Source organism: Pipra filicauda, unplaced genomic scaffold, assembly GCF_003945595.2.
Source record: "Pipra filicauda isolate LSUMZ 115617 unplaced genomic scaffold, ASM394559v2 scaffold56_size3634133_pilon, whole genome shotgun sequence".
Taxonomy (NCBI): Eukaryota; Metazoa; Chordata; class Aves; order Passeriformes; family Pipridae; genus Pipra; species Pipra filicauda.
The window spans coordinates 438,975-452,255 of NW_024104720.1; the positions used below are offsets into that span (position 1 = coordinate 438,975).

Consider the following 13,281-nt stretch of genomic DNA (forward strand, 5'->3'; position numbering starts at 1 on the left):
TGAACATCTCCTCAGGCAGAGGGTCTGTAACCTGTGTTTGATCTGTCCATAGTTACTCTTCTGTCTTAAAGAGAAATTTTATCCTAACATCTTATCTTTGCCTCTGAAGCAACTATTTCTGGCTGCTACTTGTTAATACTTTTGTCACATCCACACAGGGTTGGAAATCTTTGTAGCTGCCGTTGATGTATCCCTGCTATGTCCTCTTAGTCTCCACTTTACCAGACTAAACAAGTCCAGCTCCCAAAACTGTTCTCATAAATTATTTGCTCTCGGTTGTTTGCCTTGGTGGCTATTTTGAGATGTGGGAGGGGGGTTTGGACTAGGGAATTGGTTTTTGGGGCTCTCAAACCTTGACAACCCTCTTTCTTTCTCCACTTCCCACTTGAACTGAACAAGGATGGTACTAGCCAGCCTCGCAAGTCCCAAATAATGGAGGATAAGGTATTCTGAAGTAAGCAGCTTGTGCTGCATCTCAGGATGGGGTTTGCCTTAATGTTCCCAGGGTCCTGCTTTATTGGGGCTTTGACATCGGTCGTTGCCTGTTACTATTGTCTGTGAATTTGCTGAGAGTGTTTTGTGCATCCTCAGCCGGGTTACTGATGTTGGTAGTAATTGCTGTGGGCCCTGTAATCAGTCTTTAGGGCACTCTGCTGCTTACTGAGCCCCAAGAGGCTGCGCTGTTGATCGTTGCCCTTTGAGCCTGGCAATCCAGCTGATTTTCAGCTTATTGATCAGTCTGATATGCTTTAGGGAAAACATTGTGTTTTGGGTTTGGGGTGCTTAAGAAATATAATTTACCTTATTAGCAATATTACAAAGCCATGTGGCTAGTAAGCATGAGTTAAATGTTAGCCTGGAAACCCCCTGTTGCTGAATGGGAGAGTCTTTAAGATCATAATTGCTTTGTTAAACTTTTTCCAGGAGCAATGATATTTACTAACTGCCTTTTCTTTAATAAGGATAAAAAAACTCACAACCCCCCCACAGCTACTTTTGGTGATAGTAGCAGCTAGAACTTGATTTTTAGCTTGACCATGTTTGTAAACTGTAACCATGTTAAGGCAGACTGCACTGTGAACTGCTTCTGGTGCAATTCTCTGTAAATGCAGTTTCCCCTACAAGTAAAATCAAAATAAAGCACTAAAAATCTTGTTTCGCAGGTGCTTATTTGTGTCATTTAGCGTTTGGCCATGTTGTCAGTCTGCAGATGCTGGACCTGGAATCTGACTTGAGCTTCAGACACTAGCTGAACAACTCTGAATTGTTGTGCTTGCAGAGTACCTGGAGATCTTCTTTTGTTCTTGCTACCAGAAATTTTGAAGCATTTAACTGAAAAAAATGCATAATTTATTATAAGGAATCAAGGGAGATATGTTTTTCCAGACCCCTCCCTTATGTTAATGTTGCAGAGTTATTTGCAACATGTTTACAACCATGATTTGATTTGATTTACAGCTTTGATTCCTATCTCTTAAGTGCCAGTCTTATGCAGAAAGAGGAAAAAAATTGATGTATACAACACGTTGTGTTTGCCATGAGTATATAAAACTTGATTTCAAGAGTAATTACTTGTGCAACTGTGTAATTTAACTCAAACTTCCACTTTTTCCAGTAAATGAGTATTAGTGTGTCGCCTTGTTTTAAACTTAAATGCTGTGACTTACAAAATACCAACAACATCATTAATGCATGGTCGTTTGTGTCTATGGATTTGAGAGGGAGTGGGGCAAGGGAAACGTTCAAAGGGAGGAAAAGTACCTTTATAAAATACATCTGAAAATTCATTCTGAAGCTCTGAGTGATTAAGAATATATACAGAGCCCTGTGTAAAAGAAGATGCAATTAATTGATGACATTGATTGTGTCTGAGACTGTGTTTAGGCTCTAAATGTTTAGACCGGAAGTTTTATGCTGAGTACCTGTAACACAGATTGATTGTCATGCATGATACTGAATAGTTAAAATAATTAAAATAAGTAACCAGTATGAAAAGCATTTAAAAATCAAATAAGAATTTAATATTCTGGGCTTCTGTGAAATTCACATTTGGTATATTGTGTTGATGGGGGAGGGGAGTGGAATGAGAGACTTTTTCTGAGAGCAGTGAATTTACAGAAGAAAACTACATCAAGATGGAATACTGAGCATATATTAAACCTTAAAATGAAGATAACTGTTCTATTCTGTAACATGTTTTGATGACCCACTAGGTACTTAATAAAAGCAAATGAGAAGTAGTTGTCTGACTGTCAAACTGTTATCCTAGGTCCTGCAGCTCCAGTCCAAACTCCGATGAAGTATGAAGCACAGAGACCAGGTAGCTGAATATAAATGAGCTAATGTCCTTTTCAGATGCAACTTTGAAACCAATTGTTTTGTTTTAATGATGACTAAAGCAGGTGATTAGATTGTGGTCTAGAAAGAAGCAGTGCAACCTGCCAAACGTTTGAACTATTGCTTTTCCTTTTTGCACTGGTTAATTTTCTTTCCTAAGAAAAGGTCTTAGGAGAATATGAAGTTACAAGTCTTTTCACAGAAAGACTTTTGAACTTGAGACATACTTTCTGCCTTCACGATTATCTGATATCTTACTGCATTTAGCTAATTTTTTTTGGTTGTTGAAGTTTTCAATAAAAAAGTTTGCATCACTCTTTCTGTACACAAATGATACAGTGGAAGTTTGACAAACCAGAAACATATAAACCAAGAACAGTATGAGTTGTTTGCTATTAAGATGATACTAAGACAGGAATATTTAGTTGTATGTTAGGAAATAAGAAGAAATGACCTTGAAGAGACCTTTAGCCTTTTTCTGTGTGGATCTTTCTTTATTAAGTCCAGAAGACCACATGCCTTTCTCTGTCAGCTTGGCAATAGCCAGCTCACATTGAGCTGCTGCACAGACACATGAATGCATGAGAACTGCATAATGCATTTCAGTTTGTAAGAATCTTGTTTATGGAGATGGATTATGTAGCACCAACTTGTGTCAACTGTTGTCGCACTATGCTACTGCTGCATGTCACCTCAGGCAAAAAAGCCCCAAAACAACATAGAAAGATTTTAACAAGACTGAAATTTTGGTAGGAATGGGCCACACTGTTGCTGTGGCAGGAGGCATTCCCATGGAGGTTTTTTCTATTTGCAGGAGGTTTTCCATCTAAATTAATGCTGGAACTTTGTGAAATTTTTGTTTGTTTGCAGCCCGGGAGTTTGACTTGATGGCAGCACAGGCATATTCCTAATGGAATGAATATTTAGGAGTAAATATGGAATTCCCTATCCCTGTGAGGTTTTGGGGTTTTTGTGTTTTTTAAACTGTAACCTGGCATCCTAATGGGAAAGAATACAGTAACAATTCAGTGCTTGTGGTATTTCTACGTGCTTGCTCCGATTTGAAGAAACGAGCAGTCTTTATGACTCTTATGTAATTCATTGGTCGGTTTTATCTAATTAGGAAGATGAGTTCTATTTCTGCACATTTTTTTCTCAGATTAGGAGTACATATTTTAACACTTTATCATGTTCCTTTATAATGTCCAACATTTGAATACCCTTACTGCCTCTCTGAGATTGTTTAGCAGATACATTTAGCTGAACTCTGCTGGTGTTCCCAGTTGACCAGGAAGTCCAAAAACCAGGCTATTAAAACTCAGTCAGGAGCAAGAGACAGCCCTGATCGAAACACTGCTAGTTCAGATTTAGGAATATACTACCAGTGTTTTTGCCGCTTTTGGGCTGCCCAGAGCACAAGAGGCATTTGTTATATTAGTGAAGATTGTGTTCTTTGTTAGACTTAAAGCAATATGATTCTTGGACTTCAGACTCCAAACAAGCAGTCCCAGAATGTTATGTGTATATTAGGATTTTAAGGAGAGGAGGGGGCTGGTGGCTTGGCTTGCCTTTTTTTTTTTTTAACTTTTTGTTCTTTTTGGAGAACTGACACAGTCTGGTACATGCTATCATGCTATGAATGTGAACTCGGTATCTTTCCTCAGTAAATTGGATGGTGTTAGAAGTTCTATTTTGCTTATTTGGTTCTTTTCTTGAAGACATTAAATCCTTGTGTGTCTGGTACATGCTATGAATGTGAACTCGGTATCTTTCCTCAGTAAATTGGATGGTGTTAGAAGTTCTATTTTGCTTATTTGGTTCTTTTCTTGAAGACATTAAATCCTTGTGTGTAAAATTGTTATGGAGGACAGGGTGTTGGAGTCTTTCTGTTGTGGGACTGAGGCCTTGCTGTTTTCTGTATGTATTTCAGAGTGCAAATTTTGTCCCCATTGAAGTCTCCATTAGAAACTCCTTTAAGATCATGGATGTTATGTGCAAACTGTATAATGTGTAATGTCTCTTTTATGTGTGTATTTTTTACTTTAGTGAAGAGAGGACTTACAAAGTACATAACCTGTCTGAAGGATTTTATGAATGATCCCAAAAGAGAAGAACCTCTAGTTGGTATGTTTTTTGTTTTATAAATTGTGTGCCTTTGAATTTGTGACCAAATGGCTTTTTGAAATAAAAGGTGGCATTTTAGATACTATTTCATTTTCTGGAAATATATTCAATAACTTATAGGATAATATCTATCTCATACCTTTTAAGTGTTAGCTCGTTGCACTGCATATTATGAAGGCCACCTCTTTTATACCTTAACTTTTAATACAACTTGTTCCTGAAAGAGCCATCTAAGTATACAAGCTTTTCCCAGACCACAGAATTTTTGAGGTTGGAAGGGACTTCTGCTGGTCTTAACCCCCTGGTCAAGTCCCAGAGGAGTTTGCCTGGGACCATGTCTAGGTGGCTTTTGAATATCTCCAAGGTGAAAAACTCCACAGTCTCTCAGGGAAACCTGTGCCAGTGCTCGGTCATCCTCGCAGTCAAGGCGTGTTTCCCGATGTTCAGAAGTGTTTCAGTTGTGCCATTGCCTCTTGTCCTGTCACTGGGCACCACTAAAAGGAACCTGGCTCCCACTTCTTTGCACCTTCCCTTCAAATATTTATACACACTGACAAGATCCCCTCTGAGCCTCCTCTTCTTCAGGCTGAGCAGTTCCAGCTCTCTCAGCTGTTTCTCATAGGAGAGATGCTCTAGTACCTTCATCATCTTCATGGTCCTTCACATGTCCATGTCTCTTGTACTGGGAAGTCCAGAACTTGACATAGCACTCCAGAATTGGCCCTACTGGTGCTGAGCAGAGCCTTCTGTCAACACTGCTCCTTTTCCATCTCAGGGATACCATCAGCCTTTCTTGGCTCGTCTTCAACTTAGTGTCCACCAGGCCTTTTCCTGCCAACCTGCTGTCCAGCAAGCCAGCCCCCAACTGACATGTACTGGTGCCTGGGCTTGTTCCTCCCTGGATGCAGGACTTGGCACTTGCCCCTGTTGACCAGCCTAAGCTTCCCGTCAGCCCAGCTCCAGCCACTCAGGGTCTCTCTGGATGGCAGCACAACCCTCTGGTGTATCAGCCATCTCCCCCAGTTATATGTCATCAGCAGCCTTGCTGAGGGTATGCGAGGGTAACAAGACTAGACCCAGTATTGACCCCAGGGTGCACCACTATCTACTGGCCTCCAACTGGACTTAGTGCCACTAGTGACATGTCATCAGTCATGGTTCTTTATGGCTTCCTATTCGGTGGGATATACCAATGTTCCTGTTCAGTAAGATATTTTTCCTGTCTGTCTCAAACTAATGAGATTAATTTTAAGGCTTTCTTTCTTTCTAAGTGCTAGATTAGGCAACCCTTCTCAGTGGCCTTAGTGTTCCAAGTATGTACTGGTAGCCTAGAGAAATATGTTCCCTCATGAAGACCTAAGCAGCAAATTTCCTAATATTAGCTGAAAATTTCCCTGTTTAGTGCATTGTCTTTTTGTTACTCCACATAAAGTGTTAATATTAAAAATCATAGTAATTTATTACTAGAAGCATTTTTAGTAGAAAACTCTTTGGTTACAAGAACGCCTTCAGTTCATTAGGTGATAGTTTATTTGCAGAGCTAAGATTTAGAAGTATAAAACTGTAGCAGATCAGAGATGGGGTTGAATTTCTTCATAGCAGCCTGTATGTTTTGGATTTGTGACTGAAGCAGTTTTGATGACGTGCCAGTGTATTTTTTCTGTTGCTGAGCAGTGCACTGTGTCAAGACTCGTTACTCTGGGTCCCCATCCCTCACCACTTGGGTAGACTGGGGGTGGGCAGTAGTCTGGGAGGTGTCACATCCAGGACACTTGGCCCGAACTTGGACAGAGGATATTCTGTGCTGCATATTCTGTCAGCAATCTCAATTGAGACAAAGAAGGAAAAAGGGGGGGATGGAGAGGGTAGGGTGGAGCAAGGTTTAACTTCAAAGGTGGCTATTCAGAGACTGTGACTGGATATTGGTCTGCTGACGGGGAAGTGAGCAACGGGGTTTTGCATGTGTTTTTCTTTTTGTTTTTTCACCCCTCTTTCCTTCACTTATTAATTTGTCTTTAATCTCAGCCCCTGGTTTTCTTGCTTTTGTTCTTCTTATTTTCTCCCCACCCTGCTGAAGGGTGTGTATGTGAGTGAGCCAGCAGCTATGTGGTTCTTGGCTGCTGGCTGGGGTCAAGCCATCACAAATACAGAGCATTGGAAATTATGACATAAGGGAACAGCTGCTGTTTTAAGCTGCTTTTAAATTTGTTATGTTTAAGCTGTTCAGAGTAAAACTTTTCACGCTAGGTAATAAGCCTCAAAGTTGGAGATTTATGAATACTTCTAAGGGATAGTCTCAGTAATTTATAGGAAAATGAAGAAAACTCCCATTTTCATTCTTGTAAAATGTGAAAGTGTTTAGATTAAAAAAACCCTACACTTTTAAGACTTTAAAAAAAGGTTTTAGATTTTGAAATTTTGAAGGACTCAATTTTTTTAAGTGATTAATGTCTCTTTCCTACATCTGCATTGTGCTACTCAGACACTGTCCAAATTATGCTCGACTAAGTAGTTTAAATGCAGTTTTTAAATCTAGACATTTGTGTGACATTTCTATTCTCATTCTCTGTTTTATTTTCTTGAAAAAAAAATCCCAAGCAGGAAGAAAGGTGCATGAAATATTTTCTTTTGGTAGGCTTGCAAATCTGCCACAGATGGTGTATTTTCTTTCTCGATAAGACATTGGAAAGAGATAAATTTAACTAATGTGATCCTGAGGGAGTATCTAAATTCTGAAAATGGAATATTATTATATGTTCATTTGGGCTTTTAATGAGCAACACTGAAGAGAATACATTTGTTTATAGTAGGATATAGTAAAATATAGATACTTATAACTCCTGCTTCTACAGGTTTAGAACATGTGGTTGAAATCAGATTTGAAGGAAGAAAAGAGCCGCGTTATGAGTGCAAGCTGTGTGAGCTTAATACAGAGATGGCTCCCATGATAGAACATCTTAGTGGATATAAACACAGGAGAGCATACATTGTGAGTTATTTTTGATGCATTTTGATAATTTTTTCTTTATGATACTCCCCCTCCCTTTTTTCCTCTAAATAATTGGTTTAAACTCCCATGTGATAAATTGCTAATACTTATACAGTTGACTCTTCATGGGTCAGATTAATATGAAAAGCTCTAATGCTGTGAGCTGTTGAGGCAGTTCAATCCAGAGGTGCCTGTCTGTATCAGCTCAAAAGTCTGTTCCTGAGTGTTTGGATTGTTTTCAGGATCAGGTCCCTAGAACGTTGTGGGTTTTTTCTTATTCCTCAACATGTCCTTAACATTGTTAGATTTGGCATAGAGGATGTTTCCTTTTGGTAGGAAGCTTTGCATGGCATCCATTATTTGTTTTGAAGCCTACTTAAGCAACTCTAAAATTTAATTAGTTGCGTTACAGAGAAAAAACTAGCTCATAATGCTCAAATCAATGTTTACCAGCCTTTTGGAAACTTGTCCAAAAGGTGAAATGTGTCAGTATTTTAATATTGTGATGAATTTTGATATTGACCTTTTCAAGGTGGTTTTTTCAACAGTCTAAAGAATTTCCAGACAAAATGAAGAGAAGGACAACAGATGTAAAAGAATGCAAAGTCTCATTTCTCAAACGGATAGCAGGAGAGCTAGAGAAGACTGAAGGGTTAAAAATGTATGAGGTAATTGGAAGTAAATGTAAAGTATTTGTTAATATGTCTTTTATCAATGTGTTTATGTTTGTAGTAAATTTTAAAAGTACTGCAGACAAAGCTTGTTAAATTTCTTCGTGTTTCTAGGAAGTGTAGTATTCAGTTGAACTAAGGCTTTACTTAAAGTTGCCCTAAAAAGTCTGAGGAAAAGAACAGTAATATTGAAATTCATCTGAAAACAAAAGTTGTTTATTTTGAAGGTTTTAGATTTTTTAAATTGAAAATGTCCAGTCTGAATACCATGGTTCAAAAATTTCACTGCTTGACTTCAATAATTTTTGATTTTTGCAACTTAGATTTTCTCAAACGTAAGCAAATTTTCTCTCAAGTTTCATTCGTATTTACACGATTCAGTATCTGTGAAATTATGGTCTACACTATGCTGGCATAAATAAAAGTACTTGTTCTGTTCCTAAAGGCACTTGCAGAAGATACTTGTTTGGAATTTTAATCAGAAAGTCTAATATGAAACTTTTTCTATTTCTAGATTGAAGGCTACATAAGACCAAGTACCTCACGTAAGTCTATGAATTTCTTGAATATAATAGAATTGATGTAAGTGATATCTGGCCTAGTTTGACTTAGTAGTTGAACTCAAGGGTTTGACTGATTTAAAACATTCAACTTGTAATAGCTCTAAATGTTTTCAGAGATTTTCTGGTTTTTGTGAATTTGAAATGAGGAAAGAAGGAAATTGCCAGACTTGCAATGTTCCTTAGCCAGCGTGAAGAAATACTTCCTTGCTACCTTTTGACCCTAGTACTAATACTAGAAGGAAGGTAGGTTTGATTGAAATGGGTGAAGGTTGCATAGATCAACAGAATTTTTCAGTGTGAATCAATTTCGGATTGATCATTAGTGGCTTCTGTGGATTGTACTTTTTAATGTTGGTCTGAGATGTTGGTCTAAACAAGGTGGCAGATAATCTTTTTGAGCTCTGTTTGTGTCTCTTGTGAAGAAAAGGGAATGTGACACAGTAATCTAGCTCAGTAATTCTCAGTTCAGGGTAAATTGACATCAGTCAAGTCAGTAGACTTCTGTAGAAGACGTGCTCAAATATCAATCTGGAACATCAAAAAGGGTGATCCCACCCAGACCTACAGGATATGAAGAACTAGAGAAGTGGACTAGAGTGAAGTTGGCTGCAAAAGCATTGTGTCATTCAGTATTAAGGTCTGCTCTAGTTAGGTGGTAAGGTCAACATCAAATGAATTCCAAAATAAAAATACTCTGGTTATTTAGAAGAAAGTCATGCTTACTGGTTTAGCAGCTGTATGTCTTTAGACTAGATCATATTGGCAAATTTCAGCAAGAGTGAGTTTGAGCATATAATTAAGACAGGCCTTTTGGTGACATGTACTAGTTTGCAAGAAGCAAAATGGACATTAACACCAAATTTTGGCTGCTGCACAGATCATATGCAAAACTAAGATAAGATTATATATTCTTATATATATATGTAGACACGTATGTATGTATGAGAGACCTTGAAGTGATTGATTTGTTGCTTTTCTTAAAGGAAAAATTACAGCATTTCTTTATTCTCTAAAGAGGAGAGGTTATATGTATTTTGTCTTGGGCTTTGGATTAAAAATACTGACTTATGAAGGTAATTCCTGTAGCCAATAACTCAAAGTGTGAAGTTGAGCTTGAAGCCTTGTGACACTGTGTATAAGCACAGTTTGGTAGTAGAACATATCAAGTTCTGTTCTGATTTAGTCTCTGAATTCTGCCTGCATCATTTTTTTTTCCTGTCTAAAATCTATTCTTAATGCTGCTGTGGAATACAGCAGCAAACTGGAAATAAGTCCAGAGATTGACTTGGCTATTTTGCACCAGGCTTTTCAGATTGAAATTATAGCAGATATCTGGAGAAGCCTGTCTGTATCTTCAGTGGGGAAGTGAGTAAAACTGTGAGTCAATACAGGATGGGAAGTGATAGACTGATCAGTCTTGCTAAAAAAGACTTGAGGGTTATGATGGATTCCAAGCTGTATATGAGCCAAGAGAATGCTTTCATTTCGTACAAGGCAAATCTCATATTGTGATACTACAGGTTGAGCACAGGCAGAATATTGGAGAACAATCTTATCCCCAATTATTTGGTGCTGGTAAGACCAAACTTGGAATAATGTGTCCAGTTTTGTTCCTTCTAGTTCAAGGGGAAGCTGGAGAAATTGGAGAGGATTATGGAGTTTTTCAGGGGTCAAGAGCATGTGCCTAGGGTGAGGGTTAGAGGGAGCTGTGCTTGTTTAGAACGGGAAAGAGAAGGGTAAGGCATGATAACTGCTTGTAGACTGCTACAAAGATGACAAAGTCAAAGTTGTTGGTAATTGCAGACAATGTAATGAGATGACCAGAGATGGCAGCTTGAGAGGCTGAACTTGGGAAAAACTGAGTTCAGGGAGGGTAGTACAGGTTATCCGTAGGTAGTGAACTCTTCATCCTTGCAGGTTTTCAAGACTTGGTGATACAAAACTAGAATCTTATGTTGGCAGTAGTCCTGCTTCAAGTAGAAGGTTGGACTAGACAATGGAACTGGAAGTTACTACACACTGAAAGTGCCTGACCAAATAGGTGAAAAACCACCATTCTTGAAGACTTGTAAAACTCAGCTGGACTCAAGCCTAACCATTCAGATCTGATCTTGAGGCTAGTCCTTGTCAGAGTGAGCAGAACTTCAGTCATTAGCTGGAGTGAAGTTTCCAACAACTGAGTAGTACTCCTTGTCTCCACTCATCTTCTTTTCAAACAGGGCAGATTTTGGAGGCTTACTGGAAAGACAGCACAAATTGAATAATTCAAAGAAAATTAATCTAATTGTCAGTGTCCTCATCTTACAGTTAATTGGTTTCTCTTCTTACCACCTCTGTGGTACTTTTACCTCTCAGACTGGACTAGGTGACCTCCAGAGGTCCCTTCCAACCTTTTTTATGATTTTGTGAGAGATCCCTACATCCTACATTGCCATGATTCTTAATTTATTGGATATTTTCTTTGAAATGGTGGCAGTCCTTTTCTTTCCTGGCATTTAGAAAACTTTGGGACAGTGCAACTTCATGTTGCAACTCATCAGCACGTGTTTACCATGTTAACATGAAGTGGTTAAAATGGTAACATAAGTCTTTCAGCCTCATATTGTAGGAGCAAAGATGTCACTTGTCCTGAGAATTATTACTTGTCCTGTTGCTTATCCTGGAACACCTGTGCTGATAAATACTTAAGAAGTAATAAGTTATGTACCGTGCAGTAGCTGATTCTCTGAAGCATAGTTACTGTCTTAGACTGTCTTGTTTTACTGAGCTTTCCCTCCCTCCTCATGTTATACACTGATAGAGATGACATGATTAGACACTTAATCCCCATAACTTTTTGTTGGAGACTGTATGTATATGCAGCTTTCAGGTTCACTGGTATATACACAGAAAAAAACATTGCCAAACCTTTTCACTGTTTGTGTGGAGTAGGCATGCCCACCTCAGTTCAATCCATACAGACTTCTTGTGTGGGATTCAGCTGCCTGAACGTGAACAGGTTTTGTAGGGTACCCTGCAAACCAGTTAGGGCACAAGCCTCCCATAGACTTTTCATCAAGGATGCCTGGTAATTCCTAAATTGGCAATATGTGTCTAGTTTTAGGCTGCTGAATCCTGCTCTTTAAATAAACTGCAGTCACGTCAGGGCCAGTAACTGTTCTCTGTGTGTAATGCATCTGTTGCAGTAGTATGGTGGAAACCCTGTGATGTTGCTAATAATACTTTTTCATTTTCTAGCCCCATCAAAGAAGAAAGCAAGGTGAGAATACTATCCCCACAGGGGAATCAAAAGAGATTTTTCATCTACTTTTCTATAACAAACATCACGACATATGGGGAAAATATTTTATATTGTCTTTCCACTGTACTTATTCCTCTTTTGTAGATTGTTCCTTTTTGTCTGTGCGGAAATAGTAGCTATGGCTTTTGAAATATTGCACTCACAGAGAAATTGCAATTGAAATTTCAGGCTGTTTCCAGTCTATTTGGGATGCCATAGGCTGAGTAAATTGTATAAAAGACACTTCTGTTCATATAGGAAGACAAAAAAACCCCACCATTACTTTAGTCATCTCCTTTAGCTGATCTGTAAAGAAGTTCATGAGTACTACTGGATCTCTTTGAGAGTCATTCAGAATAAGGACCTTTATGGCATATTTAAAATACTGTTATTTCTTAGATATTCTGTATTGGTAAGTGATATAAATTTGGAAACTGAAATATTTTGGTTCTAGATGCTATGAGTAAAACTAACTTTTTTTGTAGTTTTAGAATGCATCTTAATATTGTAATTTCTTTCTTTTAAGGTGGGAAGATGATTATAAGCATGAGGTATGTAGAGGTAGTAACTCTGCAAGTATCTTATGTTGTAGCAGTTTCCTTATGCTTGCTTTTAATTTTTCTGAAAAATGTTTACTCTTTGACTTCATTTACTCTTTTATTAATATTATTGCAGAAGCACTTGACCTAATGACCAGGGTTTTGTGTTCATCGTAGCAGAGGGGAAGTGAATACTGTACATTCACCTTAGCTCTCATAAATCCTGTTCAGAGTCACTGAGAGTCTCAGATCCAGTGTCTGCAGGCCAGGTCTCTCAACCTGAGCTGCAGTCTCCCCTTCTCTGTTTTGCCCCTCTTCAGATCAAAGGTATTCTATTCTGAAGGTTTGGTTTAAATTTTAAGATATGTCTAAACGTTTACAATCGTTTTTTCTAACTCAAAGGTGAAACTCAAAATGATCTCTCAAATATCTGCCCTAACCAGCACTGGGCACAAACACCGAGAACTGCCTCATTTTTATCATAGTGGCAGAGGTTGGTTGTGCAGGCCTCAGGCTGGTCAGGTACTGTGCTAAATACAGCTGAGCACTTGACTTTTTTAAACATGATTTTGGTCCTGAGTGAGGAAAGCCTGGGAAAGATATGGATATGGCTTAGATATGAAATGTGTTCTTCTTCCTGGTATTGAAAGTAATGCAGTTGTATTTGTAGTAGCTGCTACCTAACTGATAGTGAAACTCTAAGGTTATATGTTTATGGTTGTGACCTAAAATTACTGTCTTTTCTTTGTGTTGACTTGTTGCTGGATAAAAGATCAAA

At 38.4% G+C, this 13,281-nt stretch overlaps 1 protein-coding gene across 5 annotated transcripts in view; it reads left to right on the forward strand.

Annotated features, from left to right (window-relative positions):
• The window catches only part of LOC113998157, a 30,917-nt gene that overhangs the window by 11,885 nt on the left and 5,751 nt on the right, over positions 1-13,281 (forward strand). For all 5 annotated transcript variants that reach the window (XM_027740605.2, XM_027740613.2, XM_039387520.1 and 2 more), the window contains 7 exons: positions 2,270-2,320; positions 4,384-4,461; positions 7,314-7,450; positions 7,999-8,118; positions 8,636-8,666; positions 11,922-11,943; positions 12,491-12,515. In XM_027740605.2, the coding sequence (XP_027596406.1) occupies positions 2,270-2,320; positions 4,384-4,461; positions 7,314-7,450; positions 7,999-8,118; positions 8,636-8,666; positions 11,922-11,943; positions 12,491-12,515 (464 nt within the window). The remainder of the gene's footprint in view (positions 1-2,269; positions 2,321-4,383; positions 4,462-7,313; positions 7,451-7,998; positions 8,119-8,635; positions 8,667-11,921; positions 11,944-12,490; positions 12,516-13,281) is intronic.